At 41.3% G+C, this 25,543-nt stretch overlaps 1 protein-coding gene across 1 annotated transcript in view; it reads right to left on the bottom strand.

Annotated features, from left to right (window-relative positions):
- Positions 1-10,133: 10,133 nt before the first annotated feature.
- SELENOF (selenoprotein F) overlaps positions 10,134-25,543 on the bottom strand; it is a 47,308-nt gene continuing 31,898 nt past the window's right edge. The window contains 3 exon segments of the mRNA NM_001256960.1: positions 10,134-11,024; positions 12,967-13,016; positions 18,719-18,782. Of these exon segments, the coding sequence (NP_001243889.1) occupies positions 10,893-11,024; positions 12,967-13,016; positions 18,719-18,782 (246 nt within the window). The 3' untranslated portion in view covers positions 10,134-10,892.

Here is a 25,543-nt window from a genome sequence, read left to right as displayed (position 1 = left end):
GAGAGAGAGAGAGAGAGGTCTTCCATCTGCTGGTTTACTCCCCAAATGTTCACAATGGCTGGAGATGGGCTGATCCAAAGCCAGGAGCCAGGAGCTTCTTCTGGGTCTCCCACATGGGTGCAGGGAGATGGTGGAATAGGGAGAGAGCTTACTGCTCTAGTCTAGGGGAAGATAGTTTTAAAAAAGTGGAGAGAGTATAACCTCAGTGAAGAGTTAGGGAAAAAACTCCAGAGGAAACTCCACACAAATTAGAGGGACACTGTGGACTTATGTGGAGGGTGTGGATGTGCGCAACTCAGGACCACAACAGTGGAGAGCCTCAGCATCAGCTCTGGAGTGAGGTGAGACCAGATTGTAGCAGCCCAAGCCACTGGCAATAAAGCTGTGGGAAAAGCCTTGTGGGAATCCAGCTTGGAGCCCTGTGTGGGACAGTGTACCTGCCAACCTAGAGGGAAAAAGGGGGGCATGTTTCTCTCTCCCAAATGCCTGGCACTGGTGTCCTGTAACTAGCTGAGAGAGGGCAGGCATCATTTTGGACATACATGTAATACATGTGTAGTTCTGTGGCAATGCAAATGAAAAAAATGCTTGTGGCAGCATTGGTCTCCTTGGAGGAGAAGAGGTAAGTATGAGACTACGCCAACAGAACAGACCTTCTCTCTGATAATAAATAAATAAATAAATATTTACCACACCCAACTTGGCCATCACCCTGGACACTCTACTCACCCTGGAATACTGAACAAAGCTCCCTCACCGTACCCAGAACATTCCTCTGGGTATTCACTGAAAGAGCAGACACTCCACTAAGCCACAGAAGCATAGTTCATAGATAAAAGGCATCACAAGGGAAAAAATAAAACATCAACAAGTATCTCCACAATTGCCTAATAATAAACACAACAATTCAAGAAACAAGAATAAGGAAGACAACATGATGCCCCCAAAAGAACACAACACTTCAATACTAGAATGTGAAGATGAAGAAATTGAAGAAATGCCAGAAATGGAACTCAAAAAATTGATTGTAGGATTACTTAGAGGCTGGCGCCACGGCTCACTAGGCTAATCCTCCGCCTTGCGGTGCCGGCACACCGGGTTCTAGTCCCAGTCTGGGCGCCGGATTCTGTCCTGGTTGCCCCTCTTCCAGGCCAGCTCTCTGCTGTGGCCAGGGAGTGCAGTGGAGGATGGCCCAGGTGCTTGGGCCCTGCACCCCATGGGAGACCAGGAGAAGTACCTAGCTCCTGCCATCGGATCAGCGTGGTGCGCTGGTCACAGCGCGCCGGCCGCGGTGGCCATTGGAGGGTGAACCAACGGCAAAAGGAAGACCTTTCTCTCTGTCTCTCTCTCTCACTGTCCACTCTGCCTGTCAAAAAATAAATAAATAAATAAAAAATAAAAATAAAAATTAAAAGGATTACTTAGAGGTAATCAGAAGCAAATCCACAAACTAAAGATATCCATACATGCCATGAATGAAAAATTTTCCCATGCAATTGAGATTTTAAAGAGAAATCAAAATGAAATATTGGAAATGAAGAACAAATTAAAAATGTGGTGGAAAGCCTTAACAACAGACTGGGTGAGGCAAAAGAAAGAATATCCAAGTTACAATACAAATCTCTGGAAATTTTATAGTCAGACCAAAAAAAAAAAAAAAAGAATAATAAGAAATTAGAAAACTAAAAAAACAGTGTTAGAGATCTATGGGAAACTATCAAACACCCAATTTATGGGTCTTAGGAGTTCTTGAATGCATGGAAAGAGAAAATGGATGAGAAGGACTTTTTAGTGAAATAATTACAGAAACCTTTCCTAATTTGGGCCATCTTCTACTTTTTCAGGCCATAGCAGAGAGCTGGATTGGAAGAGGAGCAGCTGGGACTCATGTCGGCACCCGTATGGGATGCTGGTGCCACAGGTAGGTGTTAGCCTATTATACCACAGCGCTGGCCCCCAGGCTTGCTGTTTTTATAACAATTCGCTCTCCTGGGAACTATCTGGAGTTCCACTAATCCTTTCCAAGTGTGATGCCCTCAGTGATCCAATTACTTTCTGCTGGGCTCCACCTCTTAAAGATTTCACCACCTCTAACATCGCCACACTGAGAACCAAGCTTCTAATGTAGGAATACACTCAAACCATATTCAAACCACAGCAATCACAAAGGATGCACTTAGTGGTCTGGAGCAAAATCAACAAGATGCCAAATACTAAAAACAGAAGACAGGGGGGCTACTTTTATAGATGATTGTACCATGAAGTCTGAAACATCTAAGTACATTCATGGCCTATTCCAGGAGAAGTCAAGGAAAGGGAAAACAATGAAAGTCAAATGCCAATGTAAAAAATACCAGGGAGTAAGGGAATTCCCAATCTTTGTTACCTTTTTCTCCCCCTCTTAGCTACTCCTTGCTAAGTAGCATGAATCTAGCAATAGCGTGTTAGTTTTTTTGTAATATTAACAAAGCTACTAATGAAGGAAGGAGGTTTATGTTGGCTCATGGTTTTAGAGGTTCACAATGCATGATTAGGCAGGCTCCACTGGTGTGGCCAAGTGGTGAGGCGAGAAGATGGCCATGGTGGAACACATTCAGAGGATCACAGAGCAAGCCACGAAGCCGAGAGTGGCTGGGCCCAACTTGGTTTTTATGACAAAGTCTCCCTGAGAACCATTATCCGAGGGCAGTCTTCTAATAATTCAAGGATCTCTCACAAGGTACACCTTCTAGATACCATAATTGGATTAAGCTTCTACCCTCTTTGTAACTTCGTTTTATGCTTTGAGATTTAACCATCTGCCTGAGTTCAGGAGCCTTAGCCTATTCAAACCATAGCAAACAGTCTTATAATGGAAACTTGAAGATGCCCTTGCTTTGTTCCATGTTGATAGATCGATTAATCTATCTATTTATCTAGCTGAGAACAAATCCTTCAGCATTCTCAAATGTACCCACTTGAGAACTGAGGTGTTAGATCATAGTTTTTCTATTTTACAGATATATGTGTAATGTCAGGATAAAATTCCTGGCTACACTGAGGGCAGATTACATCTATCACTTCTTCCTGTTCTAACAGGCCAATAATGTCTGTTAAAAAGATTATATTAATATGACAAGAGGTTTTTCTTCCAGAGATATACTAGTTTATTAACCAGTAACTTTTTCACTTGCTTGCAAATCAGTTATGAAACATATTATTTCTGGTACTGTTCTGCCTTTCGGAAACTTCTGAACCAATCAACATCATTGTTTACATTCAATAGATGACTTTTTGTCATTTTAAAATATCTCTTAGGTCTTTTCACAGTGGTGACTCATTTAATCAACTTTGATGATACATTCTATGTACAAACAATACCATATATTAATACTAATGAGGAAAACACTATCATCTTGGCAAACGTGCTTTGGCTGCTGGCTCTGAGGTGGAGCCTGTCCACATCCTATTCAATATCCCAGGCTGATAATCTGTGAACATAGGTTGTATGTATAACTTATAATAGTCTAGACTTAGGTTCATCTTTCCTTGCAAATCTTTGAGAGTTAATCATTAATGTGCAGAATATTTTAGGAGGTTAATTAGTGTTTTCTGGAGAAACAAAACCAATAAAACCAATCTACCTATCTACCTTCTGGCTTACCGTCTGTGGTATCTGCTTATCTATATGAGTGTACTTCAGAGTTTGTGCAACAACAGAATGAAGAGACAAGCTTATTTTGGTGCAAAAGTTTTGGAAATTTGTGGCATTTGGTCTAGTTGTTAAAATGCTGGTTGAGACCATGTCAGAGTGCCTTGGCCTGTGTCTCAGCTCTGCTCCCAATCCCAGCTTCCTGCTGATATGCACTCTGGGAGGCAGCAGGTGATGGCTTAAGTAGTTAAGTCCCTCCCACATGCTGCCACTCAGATGGGAGAACTGGATTTAGTTGTTGGCTCCTGGAAGCTTGGTGTCCCCCAACCTTGGATGTTGTGGGCATTTTGAGAGTGAAACAGCATATAGGAGCTCTCTCTTTGCCTGTCAAACAAACAAAAAAACTAAAAAAATTGGCTATTGAAATCCATTCAGTGTTTCCATTGAAATCTATGCAGAATTTCTATGAACTTTTTGTAGTACCTTTATATATATTTATTTAAATAAATTTTAAGTAGATTTTTAAAAAGATTTATTTGAAGGGTGGAGTTACAAGAGGCAGAGGCAGAGAGAAAGAGAGAGAGAGAGGTCTTCCATCCACTGGTTCACTCCCCAAATGGCCACAATGGTCAGAACTGGGCCAATTTGAAGCCAGGAGCCAGGAGCTTCTCCCGTGTCTCCCATGCAGTTACAGGGGCCCAAGCACTTGGGCCATCTTCCACTGCTTTCCCAGGCCATAGCAGAGAGCTAGATGGGAAGTGGAGCAGCCAGGACTTGAACTGGTGTCCATATGGGATGCTGGCACTGCAGGCGGTGGCTTTACCTGCTATGCCACAGCGCTGGCCCCCAAGTACTGTTTTCTATTTTAAGGAATTGGCTCACACACTTGTGAGGGTTGAGAAGTCTGAAATCTGTAGAATCCAGAGAGCTTGAAATTCAGCTAGGAGCTGATTTTGCTGTCTTCAATCTGAAATCTGCAGAGAACGCCAACAGGCTCAAAACCCAGGCTGTGGGTCCTTGGGCCCCTGCACCCGCACCCACGTGGGAGACCTGGAAGAAGCTCCTGGCTCCTGGCTTTCGATCAGCACAGCTCCAGCCGTTGCAGCCAACTGGGGAAGGAACTAATGATGGAGGATCTCTCTCTCTCTCTCTTTGCCTCTCGTTCTCTATGTAACTCTGACTTTCAAATAAATAAATAAATCTTTAAAAAAGGAAAAAAAAAAAAAAAAAGAAAGCAGGCCTTGGAAAGCAGCCCAGTATTTAAAACAAAGCAAAATAAAAAAAACCCAGGCTATGCTTCTATGGTTCAGTCTTGAGGCAGTATTCTTTTTACTCTGGCAAACTTCAGTCTTTGTTTTCAAGGTTTTCAACTGACTGGAGGGTTCTTACCTTCATTACAGAGGTAATTTGCTTTACTAAAAATATGTTGATTATATAAGTGTTAATCACATCCAATAAGTACTTTAACAGAAACATCTATATAATGGTTGACCAAGCAGCTGGAGACCATAATCAGCCAAGTTGGAATGCTGAACTATTTAAAACAAAGCATTGTACTCATGAATATGATTTTCACTTAAACCAATTACAGAGAAGTCGTGACCAAGTATACAGAATTATTAACTTGTGCAGGGAGACTTGACAGGTATTTACACCAGCTGTACTTTAAGATTGAGAAGGTCTTGTGTGATGTTAATTTCCAAACATTCACATTGCACTGAAAATGACCTTAGAGGGGCCGGTACTGTGGCTTAGTAGGTAAAGCCTGCAGTGCCAGCATCCCATTATGGGAGCCAGTTCGAGTCCCAGTTGTTCCACTTCCAATCCAGCTCTCTGCTATGGCCTGGGAAGGCAGTGGAAGATGCCCAAGGGCTTGGGCCCCTGCACCTGTGTGGGAGACCCAGAAGAAGCTCCTGGATCCTGGCTTTGGATTGGCCCAGCACCAGCTGTTGTGGCCATTTGGGAAGTGAACCAGCGGATGGAAGACCTCTCTCTGCCTCTCCTTCTCTCTGTGTGTAACTCTGACTTTCAAATAAATAAGTCTTAAAAATAAAAAAGGAAATGACGTTAGCAATATAAAAGTGATGAAGTCGCTTTGCCCTAATTCAAAATTTGGGAGGCAAGTTGTTGTTCCTGTGTACATCACTGAACTTTATGACCAATGGAAAGATCTGGAGCTACATATAGCAATCCAAAATTTCTCAAATAGCTCTAAATGCAAGTCTGGAGAAAAATTCAAAGATAAACATACTTGAAAAAAAAATCCACTTAAATGCATCGGTGGGTATGTGAGTAAGTGTGGCAGTATAAAAACATGACTCCAAAATTCTTCTAACATCACTCCCCTAAGTCTACATGTCCTTCCTCTGAATCTGGGTTTTTTGATTGCTTGCCACATAAAAAATGGCAGAAGTGACATTATGCCACTTCTGGGCCCAGGCAGTAAGCAACTGGCAGCTTCGATGCTCTGGGAGCTTCTCTCCCAGGTTGGAGGCCACCTGCTTGCCACCCTGCCCTGGGGACGGCAGGTCTGCTGCTGCCTCTGCTTCTCTATCACCAGCTGCAGTTCCCTTCTCTGCTTCTTGCCATCTCAAGAGCATGGCCAAGCACTGTGAGGAAGCCTTCTTGGTGAGTGGCCATGAGACTGAAACAGGGAGGTGGGTGAGACCAGACGATGGGACAGCAGAATGTTTGGCCCATAGGAGACTAGGATATAGGTCCAGCTTCCCTTTCTCTTATCTACAATGAGATGCCCAAAGGCCCAGACCTCCCCCCGCTCCCCCCGAAGATCCCAGTGGTTGGAGAATCAGTGTTGGTGTCAGAAGCACTCAGGGACTCCAAAGTCTCCCTTGTCCAGACTATTTCCTCCTGGTGACTTCGGGTCCTTGCCATGTGCACAGGTTCTGGGTGATGCAGTGACCTCTTGTATCATCTCCTGTATCATACTCTACCCCTGCTCTGCCTATTTGGTTTGTGGCCTTGTTCAATCTACTCTCTGTCTCTCTCGTCCCAGGGCCATCATTTTTAAAGGGAAGTGATATTTTTTCCCCCTAACTGGAGAAAAATTTCCCAGCCGTGGTGATATTAAGTGCTTGACTGAACCTGCAGACCCTAGAAAAGGGCTTTCTGGTCTTCCCTGCTTCCTGATGGCCTACCAGCCTCTCTTGACCGTGGAATTCAGCCAGCAAACAGAAAAGGTGAAGGCCATTTCTCCCCTGATCTGGAGACAAGCTGCTGCTTTTGTCCTAACTGTGCCAACACCTGTATTTATTTAAGTCTGTATCCCTGGAAGAAGACTGTCAGCTGGAACAAGATTGGCCTCAGAACTTCTGTTAGGCCAAACTTCTGGGTTCTGAGATCAAGACTCCGGATGATTGTCACGGAAGATTTGGGACTTTGAGGAAAACATCTTGGAATCATGAGTAACAATGGGATAACCTATTGATGTCAATGGAAACCGAGCTGCAGCCCGCCCTTCACTACCCCTGGCCGTTTGCGGCTATAATGGATATCATAATACTTCACACTGAGTCCCGTAAACTCTACCAGCTGGCCCAGGAGGTTGTAGGGACACAAACTTCTTGTGGGAGACAACAAGTGACTCTGGAGGAGGAAATTTCCATCCTGTGAATGCAAGTGAAAGGATGACAATTTTTTTTTTCATCACGTAAATCTCAAGAAAGGAACAGCAGACCAGTGAGACCAGTGGCCTCATCAATCAGCCTCTCTGGACCCGTTCACTCTCCAGCGAAAGCAAAACTGGACTGAACTTCTGGAGGCTTCCCTCCAGTGCATATTCCATAGTACTCCTGGGCTTGGTGGTCAGCCAGTGTAAGGACAGTCTCAGTGTTGACACTTCTTGGTACAGGGAAAGGGGCCTTTTTTCAGGGGCCACTGAATGCTCACGGTTAAGTGTACAACTGAATACATATATATTAAAGGAGCTACTCAATTCAGTTTGCTTCTTAATTCAGCATTGAGGTTGTGTTCCTTTGTTTCACTTGCTATTTCCATACCATAGATGGTGTTGGAGGAGGCACTTGGAGGGGCAGGGCTGGGAAATTCTAAAGCCTAGAAGTGAATGTGGGCCGGCGCCGCGGCTCACTAGGCTAATCCTCCACCTAGCGGCGCCGGCACACCGGGTTCTAGTCCCGGTCGGGGCGCCGGATTCTGTCCCGGTTGCCCCTCTTCCAGGCCAGCTCTCTGCTGTGGCCAGGGAGTGCAGTGGAGGATGGCCCAAGTACTTGGGCCCTGCACCCCATGGGAGACCAGGAGAAGTACCTGGCTCCTGCCATCGGATCAGGGTGAACCAACGGCAAAGGAAGACCTTTCTCTCTGTCTCCCTCTCTCACTGTCCACTCTGCCTGTCAAAAAAAAAAAAAAAAAAAAAAAAAAAAAGTGAATGTGATCGCTGGAAGAGTGGCTTGCTGTGTGCCCTTGGGCAGCAGGTACATCAGAACTATATCACGGTCCTTTGAGGTGCTTTCTTCAAATAAGAGGTTTTTCCTGTGGCAAGGTTCTATTTAGCCTGGAGATTAGGATTCCCAGGTCTCTTGCCAAAGCACCTGCCAGATCACAGCTTTGGCCCCTGCCCAGCCCTGGAATACTGAGGGCATTCAGGAGGTGGACTGGCAGATAGAAGTCCTATCTATATGTCTCTATGTTATATTATATTCAAATATAATTTTATTTATCTAATTTTTTTTTTTTTTAGAAAATAAGTGTTGGGCTTAGAGCTGTGGTATAGCAGGTAAAGTTGCCACCTGTGGTGCTGGCATCTCATATGGGTGCCGATTCTAGTCCCAGCTGCTCCACTTCTGATCCAGCTCCCTGGTAATATGCCTGGGAAAGCAGCACAAGATGGCCCAAGTCCTTGGGCCCCTGTGCCCACGTGGGAGACCTGGAAGAAGCTCCAAGCTTCTGGCTTCAGATCGGCCTAGCTCCAGCTGCTTTGGCCATCTGGGGAGTGAACCAGTGGATGGAAGATCTCTCTCTCTCTGTAACTTTGTCTTTCAAAGTAACACTTTTTTTAAAGTGTTATTTAAAGAATGACTTGGATTTCAGAGTAGTCTTTGAAATTTTACTGGAGTCTTTTCATTTTTATTATTCCAAGTATAGGAAACTTGCTTTGTTCTGTGAACTCTGCCTTGTTCTCCAGTGCCTGAAGGTTACCTTTAGAAATAGCATTCAGTGTTGAGGGGGATACTTTTTTCCGCATTAAGATCTGCCTTCCCCTAATGACTAACATTAAGCAGTATAGTTTTTAAAGTCACCAATAGGGGAAGATAAACTTGAAGAGTTTCACTATGTCTTTAAAAAAAAAAAAGGGACAGTTTCCATTTCATGTCTTTTAGGAAACTTTCGGAACCCAGTCACCATACGGTAAGGAGGCCCAATAATGCGAAGAGACTGCCAGCCACTTGCAGTCTGCCAACTTGGTGTGATCCATCTTGGAGGTGCATTTGCCAGCTTGCTGAGCTGCTCCAGCTGACCCCTTACAGGTGTCCATTCCTGTTCATATCTCCTTGTAATAGGTTCTTGCCAAATTCAGAAGTTTGGAGATAACCATTCTAGGTTGAAGGACTGTAATTTTGGCAGAAGGAGCAAAGTCATAAATATCAAATGACGACTACATGTCCATGTTTGTGAATTTGTGTAAGTTTAATCAAAAGTCAGAATTTAGCTATAAAATCATACCTTTTAGATAAGTATTTTATACCCTTTTCTTGGTGATCAGTTTTGTCTCCTTAAAAAGCTGTTCTTTGCAATTGGCAAAAAAAGTTGGAAGTGGCTGATTAATTTGAATGCCCCAATTAAAATAGTAGGGCTTGGTGGGAATCCTTTCATTCATCAAGTTGACTACTTGAAGCTCTGACACTACAGGGTTCTTCAGTGTCTTTGATCTCTCACAATAACTTGAATACAACAGACCTTTTAGTCCTCTTTTCAGTTTTTTTTTTTTTTTATCCCAATGCCAGATACTCATTTAACTGGCTCTTCCTGCCCAGAAACCAATCCAAGTAATTTTCTATGCCAATCTCAGTTTTGAAGTTTCATCCCTCAGTCCCACTACTCTTCTGTATGTGGTGGCAAGTCCTCTCATCCTGCCATTTTTTTTTTTTTTTCCTCACTGTCCACAATTGGCTTAATCTCCCTCTTGTTCTTTACTTGTAATAATCATCAGGGATAAGTGACATATTAATCAGGCCTGGTACTATCCAAGTGATGGTCCTATCCACTGCTCTGGATAATCAAACAGAGACCATGGTCTATTTGCCAGGATTTCTTAATTCATTTTGATTATCCAAATTTACTTATATATTCATTCTCTTGCTGGCTTTAAAAGTAGAATTATTGATTTTAAATATTACGTGATACAAACTGCTGGTAAAGATAAATAACCAATCTCTATTAGAAATAAATACTTTGCAAATCTGATGGATTGTGTTAAGGAATTTCAGATATCTGCAAACATGAAAGCACAAACCAGAAGAATTTCAAATTCAGATAATTTTTCAAAGATTTTATTTATATTTTTGGTCTTACAAACAATCATTTTAAAATCAACTTTTCTGTAAGAGATGTAAAACAAAAATTTGCCAAATATCAGATCCACACAAATCCTCAGAAAGGTTTTCTGTGTGGTCTTCACTGATGCAAATTTCTGTGAGTGTTTCACTCTTACACTAGGAACTTGAATCTCTTTCATAATAATGAAGCTACAATGTTTTTATGCAACACATTCATCAGACACTACAAATAACATTTCTGTGAAAAGGAAAGCTGGGTAATACAAAAATATGAGAGGCTCTGAGAAGCAGGCAATCTGTTGAGGCTTGGTATATCTTATTTGCTTTGTGGTTTTCTGTCATTACTTTCAAAAGAACACACAGCACATGAGGCACAGTAATCATCTTCCTTAATAATCTCCCCAATTTAAAATTCTGTTGTTCACAAAACTGGACCAATTATCACAAACTCTCATTAGCATAATTAACCACAAGTCTGTTACAAAGCATTTCATTAGTGGTATCAACAAATGCAGGAGGACAGAAATTTGTAAAAAATGTGTTTTGTCAAGCTCGCCAACTCCACAGATATCATGGGCAGCAAGGCTGAGCTGCCGTTCAGCTTTGAATGAGATGTTTAATGCCTCACACTAAAGGACTGATCTATGTAGGCAAGCATGGCTTATTATCCGGGTACTGGAGAATTTCATTTGATAAGGTTAACACAAGATAGGATAAAACTTAAGCAAGATTTAGAGGCGCTCCAACTTTTCACTCAGGAATTCTTCGACACTGTCTGTGTTCCACTTGAGGATGCTGAGTTCTTCAGCAATGTTCCCATTGTCATCCAGAAGCTTTAGCACAGGGTCTGACCCGCGGACATACTATCAAAAAAGAGGAACATCATCACCATATTCTTCTTAGAGAGAGCCCTCCCATCTTCAACCAAGATCAAAGCAGTTTAGTTATGTATGATAGCAATTTTTTAAAAAAGCTTTTAGATATAACATCACAATCAGTCTTTTTTTTAAAGATTTATTTATTTATTTGAAAGTAAGAGTTACAGAGAGAGAAGGAGAGGCAGAGAGAGAGTGAGAGAGAGAGAGAGAGAGAGAGAGATATCTTCTATCTGCTGGTTGACTCCTTAATAGACCGCAAGGACCGGAACTGCGCCGATCCGAAGCCAGGAGCCAGGAGCTTCCTCCTGGTTTCCCATGCGGGTGCAGGGGCCCAAGGACTTGGGCCATCTTCTACTGCTATCCCAGGCCATAGCAGAGAGTTGGATCGGAAGAGGAGCAGCCGGCACTAGAACTGGCGCCCATATGGGATGCTGGCACTTCAGGCCAGGGCCTTAACCCACTGCCTGCAGTGCAGGCATTCCATATGGGTACTGGTTGGAGTCCCCACTGCTCCTCTTCTGATCCAGCTCCCTGCTAATGGCCTGGGAAAGCAGCAGAGGATGGTTCAAGTCTGTGGGCCCCTGCACCCATATGGGAGACCCAAAAGAAGGTCCTGGCTCCTGATTGACCCAACTCCAGCTGCTGTGGCCATTTGGGAAGTGAACCAGAGGAAGGAAAGTCTCTCTCCACCTCTCTGTAACTCTGCCTTTCAAATACAAAAATCTTTTTTTCTTTAAAGGAAGCTTTTTAGGTAAGAATAAAATGAGATTCCATAAAAAATGAGAATAAAAATTAATTTTACTTCCGAAGAGAAAAATAGCCACTTATTAAGGTAATTTGTTAGGATTTAAGCTTATTATTGAACATAACAGATATTTATTGTATATATAATAGTCTCAAATGCAAATGAGCTTATAATCTATCAGAGGAGGCAGACAGACTCAATGAGAGAGAATGATGGTACAGGGTGTTCAATAAGTTTATGGAAAATACATACTATGAAAAAACTACGCATGGGCTGGCGCCGTGGCTCACTTGGCTAATCCTTCACCTCCGGTGCCGGCATCCTGGTCCCAGTTGGAGTGCCAGATTCTGTCCCGGTTGTTCCTTTCCAGTCCTGCTCTCTGCTGTGGCCCAGGGGGGCAGTGGAGGATGGCCCAAATGCTTGGGTCCCTGCACCGGCATGGGAGACCAGGAGGAAGCACCTGGCTCCTGGCAACCATTGGGGGAGTGAACCAATGGAAGGAGGACCTTTCTCTCTGTCTCTCTCTCACTGTCTAACTCTGCCTGTCCAAAAACAAAAAAAAAAAACAACCAACAACACTATGCGTGATTTAAAACATATTTTGCATTAAACAAACTGCTCTTTTTATTTTCCATGAACTTTTTGAAGTATTCCCATTTAGGAGCAATTAAAAATGTTTTTTTACTTTCATATACTTGGAAGGCAGAGAGACAGAGAGGGAAAGGGAGAAGAGGGAGAAGGGGAGGGAAAAGGGAGAGGCAAGAAAGAGCCAAGGCCCCGAGCATTCGGGGCATCACCTGCCACCTCCCAGAATGCATTAGCAAGAGGATGGATGAGGAGAAGAGGACTCCACGGATATATGATACTACACATTTGGGAACAATCCATGACCAAGGGATAAACCCTAATGCAACTTACAGATTTTATTTAACAATGATGTCTCAATATTGGTTCATCAGTTGTTACAAATGTACTATTATAAATTCAAGAGGAGAATGAGGGCCAGGGTGTGTGCCTTAGCACTTAGAAACACTGTGCTTTCTACTCAATTCTTTTGTAAACCTAAAACTCTCCTACAAAATGAAATATATTATTACAAGCAATTATTTATTCAAATATTTAATTCAAAACCAAATAAATTAATAACAGAAAAATGAAGACATTCCATTATAATAATCTTACCTTGATTTGTAGTCCTCTGAATAGTTTGGGTTTATCACTCCTGACAAAAGCTTAAAAGAGAAAAACAAAAAAGATTTAAATTGTAGCCTTCCAAAACAACGCTAGCTGCAAAGATCAATACACAAAATAGAAATGAACTTATCAAAAAAAAAAAAACCAAAAAAACCAGACATTATATCTATATGGAAAAACTAAGGAAGTTTAAACATGGCATGAATAAATGGAGAGATACACCATATTCTTCAGTGGGAAGACTAAATATTTTGAGAAGTTAATTGTTTCAAATTTCTAAAGCCCCCAATTCCAATGGGATCAGTGCTTCACAAAATGACAGTACAGCCTAGCTGTAAGAGAGTATGAGAATAGTCGGAGTGGTTTTTAAAAAGTAAAATATGGGGTGGGAGGGCTTTGTTCTGTTATAGAATACATTCCAAATGCATAAAAGTGTGAAATTAATTCAACAGATCCTTATCAAATAGTTACTATAAGATACACAGCGGAGGTAAAGCTATATAAAACAGATATTGTTCCTTTCCTTAGGAAGTTTAGTAAGGATATAAATATGCTAAATAAATAATGTTAAAACTAATATTTAAAGTGCTAAAAAAGTTGAATATCACCACAGTTTATAACACAGAGAACTTAAAATAAATGTTCAGTTTCACTAGTATCAAAGAAATGCCAAGAAGATGAGTTATCCACATTCAGAATGACACAGATTGAAAAGAATTCTAAAGGTAAGTGGGAGAGGAATTTTGCTGGGAGAGTGCTGTGGGAGGAAATCCACATCCTTCCTGATGTGTACAGAGCCAAATGAACCCAGTCTTAAAGCATACATATCCTTTAACCTACCGGTGTTTATGCTGAGGAAATAACTAATATATAAAGCGATCTTGACAAACAAATCTACAAATTGGAAAATAATCTAAATATGTAAAAGACTACTGGTCAAAGTAACAGGTATCATATTATATAATGCATATAATCATTAACAATTATACTGGTCTATATTTAGTGATACAGAAGTAAATTATTCTGCTCAAGCAGTGGGTTATAGATCAGTCTGCTTCCTAGGGTTATTAAAAAAGATGTAAAGAGTTACTGATAGATATTTTTATTTGCAAATGAAAAAGCCTGGAGGCAGCACTAAATAAAGTCTTTGTAAAAAATTAGGCAAAAAACCAAACCAAAACAAAATACTAGGTACAATTCATATAATGGTTCAAAAAACATTATTATTTCAGTGAAAGGCTGTACCTGAGAAATAGACCTTAGGAAAGTTATAAATGAATGATTACAGGGGCCAGTGGGCGAAAGCCACCTCCAGCAATGCTGGCTTCCTATATGGGTGCTGGTTTGAGTCCCAGCTGCTCTACTTCCAATCCAGCTCCCTGCTAATGCACCTGGGAAGGTAGCAGAAGATGGCTCAAGTCCCTGGGCCCCGCAGCCATGTGGGAGACCTGAATGGAGATCCAGGCTCCTGACTTCAGCCTGGTCCAGCCCTGGCTGTTGGGACCATATTGGGAGTGAGTGAGCTGATGGAAAGTCTCTTCCTCTGACTCTGTTTCTCTCTAACTCTGCCTTTCAAATAAATAAAAAGAGCAAATTGCTTTTAAAATCTAAATCAGAAAAAATAAATTCCTGGGGTCAGTGCTGGGGTGTAGTGGGTGAGGCCACTGCCCACAAAGCCAGCATCCCATATAGACACCAGCTCAAGTCCTGGTTGCTGTTCTTCCAATTTAGCTCCCTGCTATGGCCTGGGAAAGCAGCAGGTGGCCCATGTGCTTGGGCCCCTGCACCCATGTAGGAGACCCAGAAAAAGCTCCTGGCTCCTGGTTTCGGATCGGCCCAGCTCTCGCCATTGTGGCCATTAGGGAGTGAACCAGAGGATGGAAGATCTCTCTCTCTCTCGCTCTGTCTCTCTGTAACTCTGCCTTTCAAATAAATAAATAAATAAATATTAAAAAAAAAAGTTCTCAAAGGCATGTGTCATTATAAAATTTAAGAGGATGATATTAAGAACTATCAAGGGGCCGGCGCCGTGGCTCAATAGGTTAATCCTCTGCCTGCGGCACCGGCACACCGGGTTCTAGTCCCGGTCGGGGCGCTGGATTCTGTCCCGGTTGCCCCTCTTCCAGGCCAGCTCTCTGCTGTCGCCTGGGAGTGCAGTGGAGGATGGCCCAGGTGCTTGGGCCCTGCACCCCATGGGAGACCAGGAGAAGCACCTGGCTCCTGGCTTCGGATCAGCACGGTGCGCCGGCCGTGGCGGTATTGGAGGGTGAACCAACGGCAAAGGTAGACCTTTCTCGCTGTCTCTCTCTCTCTCTCACTGTCCACTCTGTCAAAAACAAACAAACAAACAAACAAAAAAACCCCACAATATCAAGGGGCTGGGCGCTGTGGCACAGTAGGTTAATCCTCTGCCTGCAGCACAAGCATCCCATATGGGTGCCGGTTCTAGTCCCGACTGCTCCTCTTCCCATCCAGCACTCTGCTGTGGCCTGGGAAAGCAGAAGATGGCCCAGGTCCTTGGGCCCCTGCACCCGTGTGGGAGACCAGGAAGAAGCACCTGGCTCCTGGCTTTGGATTGGCACAGCTCTACCATTGGGGCCATTGGGGAGTAAACCAAGGGACAGAAGACCTTTCTCTCTTTCTCCCTCTCACTGTCTGTAACTCTACCTTTCAAATAAATAAATAAAAACTTAAAAAAAACCTATCAAGTATCTAAATAAAACACTGACTTATATTTATTTTAGAAAAATGTAAACTTTTACATTTGAATTAGACATGGTCGTTATTAGGAGACTAGTAAAACTGGGCCGGCACCACGGCTCAATAGGCTAATCCTCCACCTAGCGGCGCCAGCACACCGGGTTCCAGTCCCGGTCGGGGCGCCAGATTCTGTCCCGGCTGCCCCTCTTCCAGGCCAGCTCTCTGCTATGGCCCGGGAGTGCAGTGGAGGATGGCCCAAGTGCTTGGGCCCTGCACCCCATGGGAGACCAGGAGAAGCACCTGGCTCCTGCCTTTGGATCAGCGCGGTGTGCCGGCTGCAGCGCACTGGCCGTGGCAGCCATTGGAGGGTGAACCAAGGGCAAAAGGAAGACCTTTCTCTCTCTCTCACTGTCCACTCTGCCTGTCAAAAAAAAAAAAAAAAAAAGAAGACTAGTAAAACAGATATTTCATTCAGATATTTGTCAGCACCCCAATAAGGGATGTGGGTATTCCTAGCATTTTTTTTTTCTAAATAAAGAAAAATTTGAGGGGCCAGCACTGTGGTGTAGGTTAAGCCTCCACCTGTGGTGCCAGTGTCCCATATGTGCACCATTTATAGTCCCAGCTGCTCCTCTTCTGATCCAGCTCTCTGCTATGGCTTGGGAATGCAATAGAAGATGGCCCAAGTGCTTGGGCCCCTGCACTCATATGAGAGATCTGGAAGAAGCTCCTGGCTTCGGGTCAGCCCAACTCTGGCCATTGCAGCCATTTGGGGAGTGAACCAGTAGAAGGAAGACTTCTTTCTCTGTTTCTCTGTCTGTCTGTAACTCTACCTCTCAAATAAATAAAAGTCTTAAAAAAAAAAAAAGGTGAGGGTATCAATTCTACTACGTAAATTCAGTAAATGAACACATTTGTTTCAATAAACATTTGAATAATTCTTTTTTTAAAGATTTATTTATTGATTTGAAAGGTGGAGTTACAGAGGCAGAGAGAGAGAGAGAGACAGACAGACAGACAGACAGAGAGGTTTTCCATCTGCTGGTTCACTCCCCTAATGGCTGCAACAGCCAGAGCTGGGCCAATCTGAAGCCAGGAGCCTGGAGCTTCTTCTAGGTCTCCCACGTGGGTGCAGGCGCTCAAGGAGTTGGGCCACCTTCTACTGCTTTCCCAGGCCTCAGCAGAGATCTAGACGGGAAGTGGAGCAGTCAGGACTCAACCTGGAGCTCATATGGGATGCTGGCACTTCAGGCAGCAGCCTTACCTGCTACACCGCAATGTTGGCCCCTTGAATTCCTCTTAATATCAGGTTCAGCATTAGGTAGATTAAATACAAAGATTCATTTATTTATTTGAAAGGCAGACTGACAGAGATAGAGTGACAGGGAGAAATTTTCCACCAGCTACCTAATTGCCCAAATAGTCTTAGCCAGGCTGAAGACAGGAAATGCCCCTGTCACGTAGGTGGTAGGGAACCAGAGATATGGGCCATCTTCCTCTGCCTTCCCAGGCATGCTAACAGGAAGCTACGTTAGAACAGCTGGGAGTCGAACTGGCACTATCAAGTGGGATGTCGGCATCTCAAGTGGCAGCATAATCTGATATATCACAACACTGGCCCCTCTCAGTATATTAGTGATAAAAAATTAAAAAATTCAGGGGGCCGGCCTGTGGCGTAGTGGGTTAAAGCCCTGGCCTGAAGCGCCAACATCCCATATGGATGCCAGTTCGAGTCCCAGCTGCTCCTCTTCCGATCCAGCCTTCTGCTATGGCCTGGGAAAGCAGTGAAAGATGGCTCAAGTCCTTGGGCCCCTGCACCCATGTGGGAGACCTGGAGGAGGCTCCTGGCTTCGGACTGGCCCAGCTCCAGCAGTTGTGGCCATTTGGGGAGTGAATCAATGGATGGAAGACCTCTTTTTCTGCCTCTACCTCTCTCTGTAACTCTGTCTTTCAAATAAATAAAATAAATCCTTAAAAAAATTAAAAAAATCTGAACTTTAATAATTCCTAGTTTGATAGGAGAAAGAGATTGGTATATAGCGCAAATACTTTATAATCATAAATAATACTAATGCAACATAAAGAGTAAAAAATTCCACCCAAAAGCCACCTCAAAGTAATGCTGGGATTAAATTTTGAATGATTAGGAATCTGTCACCAAGAACCGGTAAGAGGCACAAGTTAAGAAAATTCAGTGTGTGCAAGAACAGAGGTCAGAATTCAGAGAACTGCAAATAGTTCTGCATGAACTAGAGGTGTGAACCTACAAATTAGGAACCGTATTGTTTAGGTCTTATGTATGCGATGCAGTTGAGTTTGATTTTTATTCTGTATGTGATAGAGAATCATAAAGGATTTTAAGCAAAGTGCAACATACTCAGATATGTCTTATAGAAAAGGTCTTTTTGGTGACTGTGTGGAAGCAGCATCAGAGTAAAAATGTGAACAGAGACAGGTAGGCCAGCTAACAAGAACTAATCTTCTGAATAAAGACATCAAAGCCTTGATTAAAAGCACAGAGAAAAGGAAGGAAATAAGATTTGAAACTTATTAACAAGGAGAACATTCACAACTTGGTGAGTAATTGGGTATAAAGTGTGGAAGATTAATCATGATTCTTGTGTTTCATGCTTCATGCTTTTGCCTGACAATATTGCCATTTGTGGAAACAAGGAAAAAGAAGGTATAATTTACCAGAGGATTGATTCAGGTCTTAGACAAGCTGGGTTTAAAGGCTTTGTACCAAAGAAATGAACAAAATTAAAAAAGAAAACCTCTTGCTATCTCACTATCCCATTATTTCCAAATTATTTTCCATGTCTGGAGGTTTATGGTTTTAACATGGATTGGCCTGACTGTGTTTGCTTATATAGGAAAGTAACTGAGTTATTTATCAATGACTATAAAATTATCCATTGAAAAAGTGAAAAAAAAATGCACTATTGAGGAAGAACATCCTAAAAATTCTTACTCCTGGGAATATTTTATCAACCTATTCTCATGTAATGTTGATTTTAAATGATAAGAGAGTACTACATACCTTGGACTTGAGGGAACCTCCCCAATTTTCATCCACAGACTTCAAGAATGGCTCCTGCATAAAGCTATAAAAGGTAAAAAAAAATGAATTTAGAAAACTGGTGTGAATTTTAAAATATATTTATAAAATAAATAAAAAATTCACAACATAAACCTTACAATTAAGCAGATAATACAGGTCAAAGAAATGTCAGCACTAGATAAGACTGTGCAGCCGCGGTCCAACAGAAGAGGACATGGCAGCCCAAACACAGCCAACCCTCTTAGCACTGCTTTGGCTTTCTGTGGTCTTCCATCTGCTGGTTCACTCCCCAGATGGCCGCAAAGGCCAGAGCTGTGCCAATCTGAAGCCAGGAGCTTCTTCCGGGCCTCCCACATGGGTGCAGGGGCCCAAGGACTTGGGCCATCTTCTGCTGCTTTCCCAGGCCAAAGCACAGAGTTGGATGGGAAGTGGAGCAGCCAGGAATCAAACTGGCACCCATATGGGATGCCAGCTGAAGTACAAAAATATTAAATGGAAACCTCTAGAAATCAACAATTTCTAAGTTTTAAATTTTACACTGTTTTTGAGTAGTGAGATGAAATCTCCAGTGGCCTCATTCAGTCCCACTGGAACACAAATTATCTCATCCTCTTGGGTATCATGTGTCAATACCATAACCCACCTTGTCACTTAGCAGCCCCCTGGTTCTCAGAGCAACTACTGTGGTATTGCAGTGTTTGTGTTCAAGTAACTATTATTTTACTTAATAATGACTCTGAAGCACAAGAGTAGTGATGCTGATAATTTTATTACTGTATATTATTTTAATCATTCTGTTTTATTATTAGTTATTGTTAATCTCTTGCTGTGTATAATTTACAATTCACTAAAAAATTGGACACAGGAATATATCCATCTAAGACAGATACTCAATGAGAATTCTTTGTTTTTTTTTTTTCAATATTAAGTGATAACTGTTTTAAATTTAAACAAAACCCAGTAGTTTTTAAGAGTATTACTATATGAAGTACTATGTAAAAATAGAAAAAAAAATAGATTTTGTGCCAGGATCTTCACACTGAAAATTACAGCTGAGAGACATTGAAAGAACCAGCGATTTCATTGCTATACTCCTATCATCTCTCTATACATCTCTCATACTTTTGAATGCTCATAAGTGTGTTGTTCATAATAACTTCACAGTGAAAGTACATTAAATTTTTATCAACAAATGAATAAATACTGGTATAACATATAACATGACCCTATACAGAAATACAAGAAAAACTATTGATAAAGGGAAAAAAAAGTACTATGTAAAGACATTAGAGGAAAATCAGTAAAAGAAAAAGAGCTCTAATGCAAATATTTTCTTTCAATGAAATTCAGTTGGAATTGATTCAATGGGAAACATTTTTCTAGCTATAGAACCTATACATTCTCTTTATGGTACAGACTTACTATGAAAATCTCCAATGCAAATATTTTAGTGTAAGGAATTCAGTTGAAATGGATTCAGTGGTAAACATCACCTTTTTGTAGCTGTAGAGTCTGCCTGTTCTTTTTATAGACAGGAATATACTTAGAATATAAATATGTTTGGGAATATACTTCCTAAAAAACCTGTAGGGAATGCTGTGACCCTAAGGCCAACAATATAAGGAACATACCATATCTATTTCATTTCTTCTTAGCTTTTAGATTTTTTTATGGAGATCCAAGAGTTTAAGGTGGATTTTATTTAAGTTCTTTTTTAAAAAAAGATTTATTTATTTATTTGAAAGGCAGTTACAGAGAAGTAGAGGCAGGGAGAGAGAGACACAGAGAGAGAGAGGGCGGGCAGGGGCCCAAGCAACTTGGGCCATCTTCAGCTGCTTTCCCAGGTGCATTAGCAGGGAGCTGGATTGGAAGTGAAGCAGCTGGCACTCGAACTGGCTCCCATACGGGATGCTGGCATCATAGGTGGCAGCTTTACCCACTACACCATAACAATGGCCCCTCAGTTGATGTTTTATGGTGAGCCAGCATATGGAAGACCACTCTCTCTCTCTTTCTCTCCCTCCCACCCTCCCCTCTTTAACTCTCTCTCAAATAAATAAATAAATAAATCTTAAAAAAAAAAAGATCATGACTGTAATGAAACATGGCAATAAGGAAACCTTGGCATAAACTAGGTTGGGTCAAACTAAGTATCAAACTTTCATACAGCATAGTACACTGAAAAGAGCTCGGGTTACCAAATCACATGTGTATGTGCTCCAATTCTGCCTCTGATGCTTCCAAGCAGCAAGCCCCTTGGGCAAGTCATTCTCTGAGCTTCAGTTTACTGTTTGAACAAAAGGTTTACTACTTAGCTTCCAGGGTTGTTATAAGCCATTCAAAAAGGAGCAAAACCTTTTTTAGATGCTAAGTAACAGGATCCGCTATTATAATATTTTCTTTCATACTACTGGTTGAGTTCATACTGTGTATTTGAAACTTATTTTCCTGCATAGTTATTAGTTTTCTGTTAGAGACCATTCAGGGCTGTAATTCATTGTTCTCCTGTAATCAGGATGACCACTCCAAAATTTCTCAAGCTCTCAAATTCACATTATCATAGAGCAGCATTCTCAACCATGACAGAACCCTGGAATTACCTGGGAAGGGTCTGAAAGCTACTGATTTCCTACAACCCAACTCAGGTCAATTAAATTGGGATTTTAGGGGTGAGATTCAGGCATTAGTATGTTCATTACTACCACTACCACTACTCCTCCTACTACTACCAGTACTACCATTACTTTTAAAGCTCCCCAAATGATTATCATGTGTAGCCAGGGATGTGAAACAAAGCCTGCACTATACTCTATTAATAAGGCCAAAGTGGCAAAATGATGAAACAGTAGGTTTTTGCTCAACAGACTAACTAAACTGATGCTAAAAGGTAAACTAAGTAAGAATCACCTAAGTGAGACAAATGCTGCAGCATGTTCTCTTTCCTTAGGAATCACTGCTTGCAGCCAGACATTCTCATTTGGAAGTCCTTTTTTATTCAAAGGCAGAAACTTCGGGATTTAAAAAAACACACTAAAAAACTCATATAATTAAATTGGGGCTTTATTCCTCTAAAGTGCTACTTTTATTTATATGAAAAGAAGCTCTCCACACTAACTTAATATAACTATTAACATAATAATGAATACTAAGTAGTAATGTGAATAGAACGTTGTTAGCGGAAGAAAAGTCAAATTTTAACTCCTGAAAAAAATTCAGATTTGAGAAATAACTATGTTTTATAAACCCATTAAAGGCTTGCCCTTACCTAAAATGAAGGAAATTAAAAACAAAGAAGGATGACTATAGTATGATGAAAGCTGAAGCTGAACATTATACCATTTGGAGGTCCCAATTAAAAAACAATTATGATACACTCAAATGTATGTTAACCACTTTTCCATACATTAATGGCATCCAATATAATTTCTTAAAAATCAACTTTATTCCTTTCATACAGTGGAAAAATATAGCATGCAGAAACTACATTTACAAAATTTTGTCAGTTAATTCTCAAGGAAGATATTTTCACCTAAACCAGGATTAGCAATCAGCTGTTTTAAACTTCAATTTATTGTTCATCATCAAATCATTCCTATATTTTCTGATTTTTTTCTAAATGCTTGGATTAGTAGAAACAGTTACAATTGCAAATGAACAAATAATTAGGGTACTAATTTTTTTGTGCTCTAGTAGATTTTATAGTTTAAGTCACAAAGCAAGTTTTATATAATGTGTAAAGCAAACAGTGTTACCTGTTGATGCTTCCTTACCCACTATGACAGCATTTTTGCTTGGGGACATCAGATACATATTAAGTATATAAGGAAAACAAACCTCTTCAGTTTTATTATGTTTGCACGTTACACTGGCAAATATTAATTCTCCAATACTATATCCCTGAGATTAAGCTATTCATTTTTGAGTGCTTTGTGCTGAATTCTGATAAAGTAATGATTTTACTCTTAAAGAAGTTCAATAAGTTTAAAACTTATTCTACTACACTATTTTTAATTCCTGCCTTGAGATAGACAAGTTGTAAAACACAGTAGGAAATAGCTCTCTTAATTTAAATTAGGCTCTAAAGAAGATAAGACTACACTGGGGGAAATCTTTCCACAAAAATAAAATCAATGTTTCAGTATAAGCTCAATGAAACTATATAAAAAATAAAATAAATTGTGGCCAGTGCTGTGGCCTGAAGCACCAACATCCCATATGGATGCCGGTTCGAGTCCCAGCTGCTCCTCTTCTGATCCAGCTCTCTGCTATGCCCTGGGAAAGCAGTAGAAGATAGCCCAAGCCCTTGGGCCCCTGCACCTATGTGGGAGATCCGGAAGAAGCTCCTGGCTCCTGGTGCAGCTCTGGCCGTTGTGGCCATCTGGGGAGTAAACCAGTGGATGGAAGATCTCTCTGTCTCTACCTCTCTCTGTAACTCTTTCAAATAAATAAATCTTAAAAAAAAAAAAAAAAAAAAAAGGAGTACTTTGTTCGGCTAGTCAGTGCTGCTCAAGATGATTTAAAAAAAATAAATTGAGAAAAAATATGTGTCAGGACAAAGTCTTTTCAATAAATGATACTGTGGAAGTTGGATATCCATGTGGAGAAGAATAAAACTAGATCTCTATCTTTTATCACATACAAAAATCAACTCAAGATGGACTGAAGACTAAATGCAAGAAACTATGAAACTACTTCATGCAAATACAGAGGAAATACTTAGAGCTATTGGTATGGGAGAGGGTATTTTGGATCAGACTCTAGCAGCACAGGAAACAAATGCAGAAACAGATGGGATTTCAGCAAGCTAAAGAATTGCTGTATAGCAAAGGAAACAATCAACAATAAAGAGATAACCTACAGCATGGAAGAAAATATTTGTTAAGTTATATGCCTGAAAGGAGGTTAATAAACAGAATACATTAGGAATTCAACTCAATAGGAAAAAGACAACCCAAATAATGCAATTTAAAAAGATCTAAATATATTTTTCATTTTTAAAACAAATTATTCATCTGATAGCAAGTGAAACAGATAGACCGATAGAGAGACAGAGAGAGCTCCTTTCTGCTCATTCACTCCTTAAATGCCAGCGAGGAGCAGAACTGGGCCAGGCTGAAGCTGGGAGCCAGGAACTCAATCTAGGTCTCCCATGTGGGTGGCAAGAAACCAACTGCTTGAGTCATCACTGCTACCTCCCAGGGAAGCTGAAAGCAGGGATCAAATTCAAGCACTCTTATGGGGGCTATGGGTGTCCTAACTGGCAGCTTAACTACCAGACGTCAAAAGAAGACAGAGAAACGGCCAATAGGTACATGAAAAAATGGTCAACATCACAAATCGTCAGGGGAATGCAAATCACACTGAGAGATTATCTTACTCTAGTCAGAATGACTATTATCAAAGACAAAAAACAAGTTCTGGTGATTACACGGAGAAACAGAGCCCTAGCATGCTGTTGGTGGGAATGCAGATCAGTACAGCCCTTGTGGAAAACAGCATGGTGGTTCTTCCAAAAATTAAAAACAGAACTATCATATGATCCAACAATCCCTCAAGTGGGTATACATGTGGAAAAAAAAAAAACGAAATCAGTGTGTCAGGCATCAGTACTCCCATTTTTCTTTTCAAAATATTTATTTATTTGAAATGCAGACAGAGAGAGTAAGAGGTCTTTCATCTGCTTGTTCACTCTCCAAATGGCTACAAAGACCGGGGCTGGGCCAGGCAGAAGCCAGGAGCCAAGAGCTTCTTTGGGTGTCCCACATGGTGCAGTGGCCCAAGCATTTGGGCCATCCTTTGTTGCTTTTCCAAGGAGCATTGGCAGGGCACCGGATCAGAAGTGGAGCAGCTGGGACTTGAATCAGTGCCCATATGGGATGTGGGTGCTGCAGGCAGGGACTTTAACTTGCTGTACCACAGTGCCAGCCCCAGCACTCCCATGTTTACTGCAGCAAAATTCACAACAGCCAAGAAATGGAAACAATTTAAGCATCCCTCAATGAATCAAGATGCAGTACATATACACAATGGAACACCACACAGCCCCTAAAAATAAGAAATCTTACCATTTGTGATAACATGGATGGGAACAGAGGTGATTATTATTATATGCAAATAAACTTAAGGCATAGAAAGGTAAGTATCGCATAATCTCACTCATAAGTAGAATCTAAAAAATTTGATCTCAAGAAAACAGAATAAATGGAGGTTACCAGAGCCTAGGGAGAACAGGGGAAAGGGAGGATGTAGAATTGTTGATTAATAGGTTCTTAGTTGGACAGGAGAATGAATGCATAGTAGGATGACTAGAGATAATTCAGCCCAGCTCCGGCAGTTGTGGCCAGTTGGGGAGTGAACCAGTGAAGACCTTTCTCTGTCTCGCCTTCTCTTTGTCTGTAACTCTACTTCTCAAATAAATAAAATCTTTAAAAACAAAACACAAAAAGCTAGAAGAAACAATTTGGAATGTTTTCACAGTCAAGAAATGATAAATGTTTGAGGTGACAGGTATGTTTATCCTGATTTGATTATAACACAATGTGCATGTGTACTGAAACATCACATGGTACTCCGTGAATATGCTCAATTTTTATGTATTGGTTAAAAAAGAAAATGTTCCTTTGACATTACTGCATTCTAGATTGGACTATTCTAACTACAAAACTTGAGGGAAAAAAGAAGTACGTTTCTTTCAATATTGTGACAATTATTAGGATCTGTATATACATCTAATAGAAGTCATACACACACCTACAAGAAGGGAGAAAGATAATTCGAAAGAGGGTTCCCTTGGAAACCAGTACA

This window comes from Oryctolagus cuniculus, chromosome 7, assembly GCF_964237555.1.
Source record: "Oryctolagus cuniculus chromosome 7, mOryCun1.1, whole genome shotgun sequence".
Taxonomy (NCBI): Eukaryota; Metazoa; Chordata; class Mammalia; order Lagomorpha; family Leporidae; genus Oryctolagus; species Oryctolagus cuniculus.
Note: the sequence above shows the minus strand (reverse complement) of the source record. Positions and strands in the feature narration are given on the sequence as shown.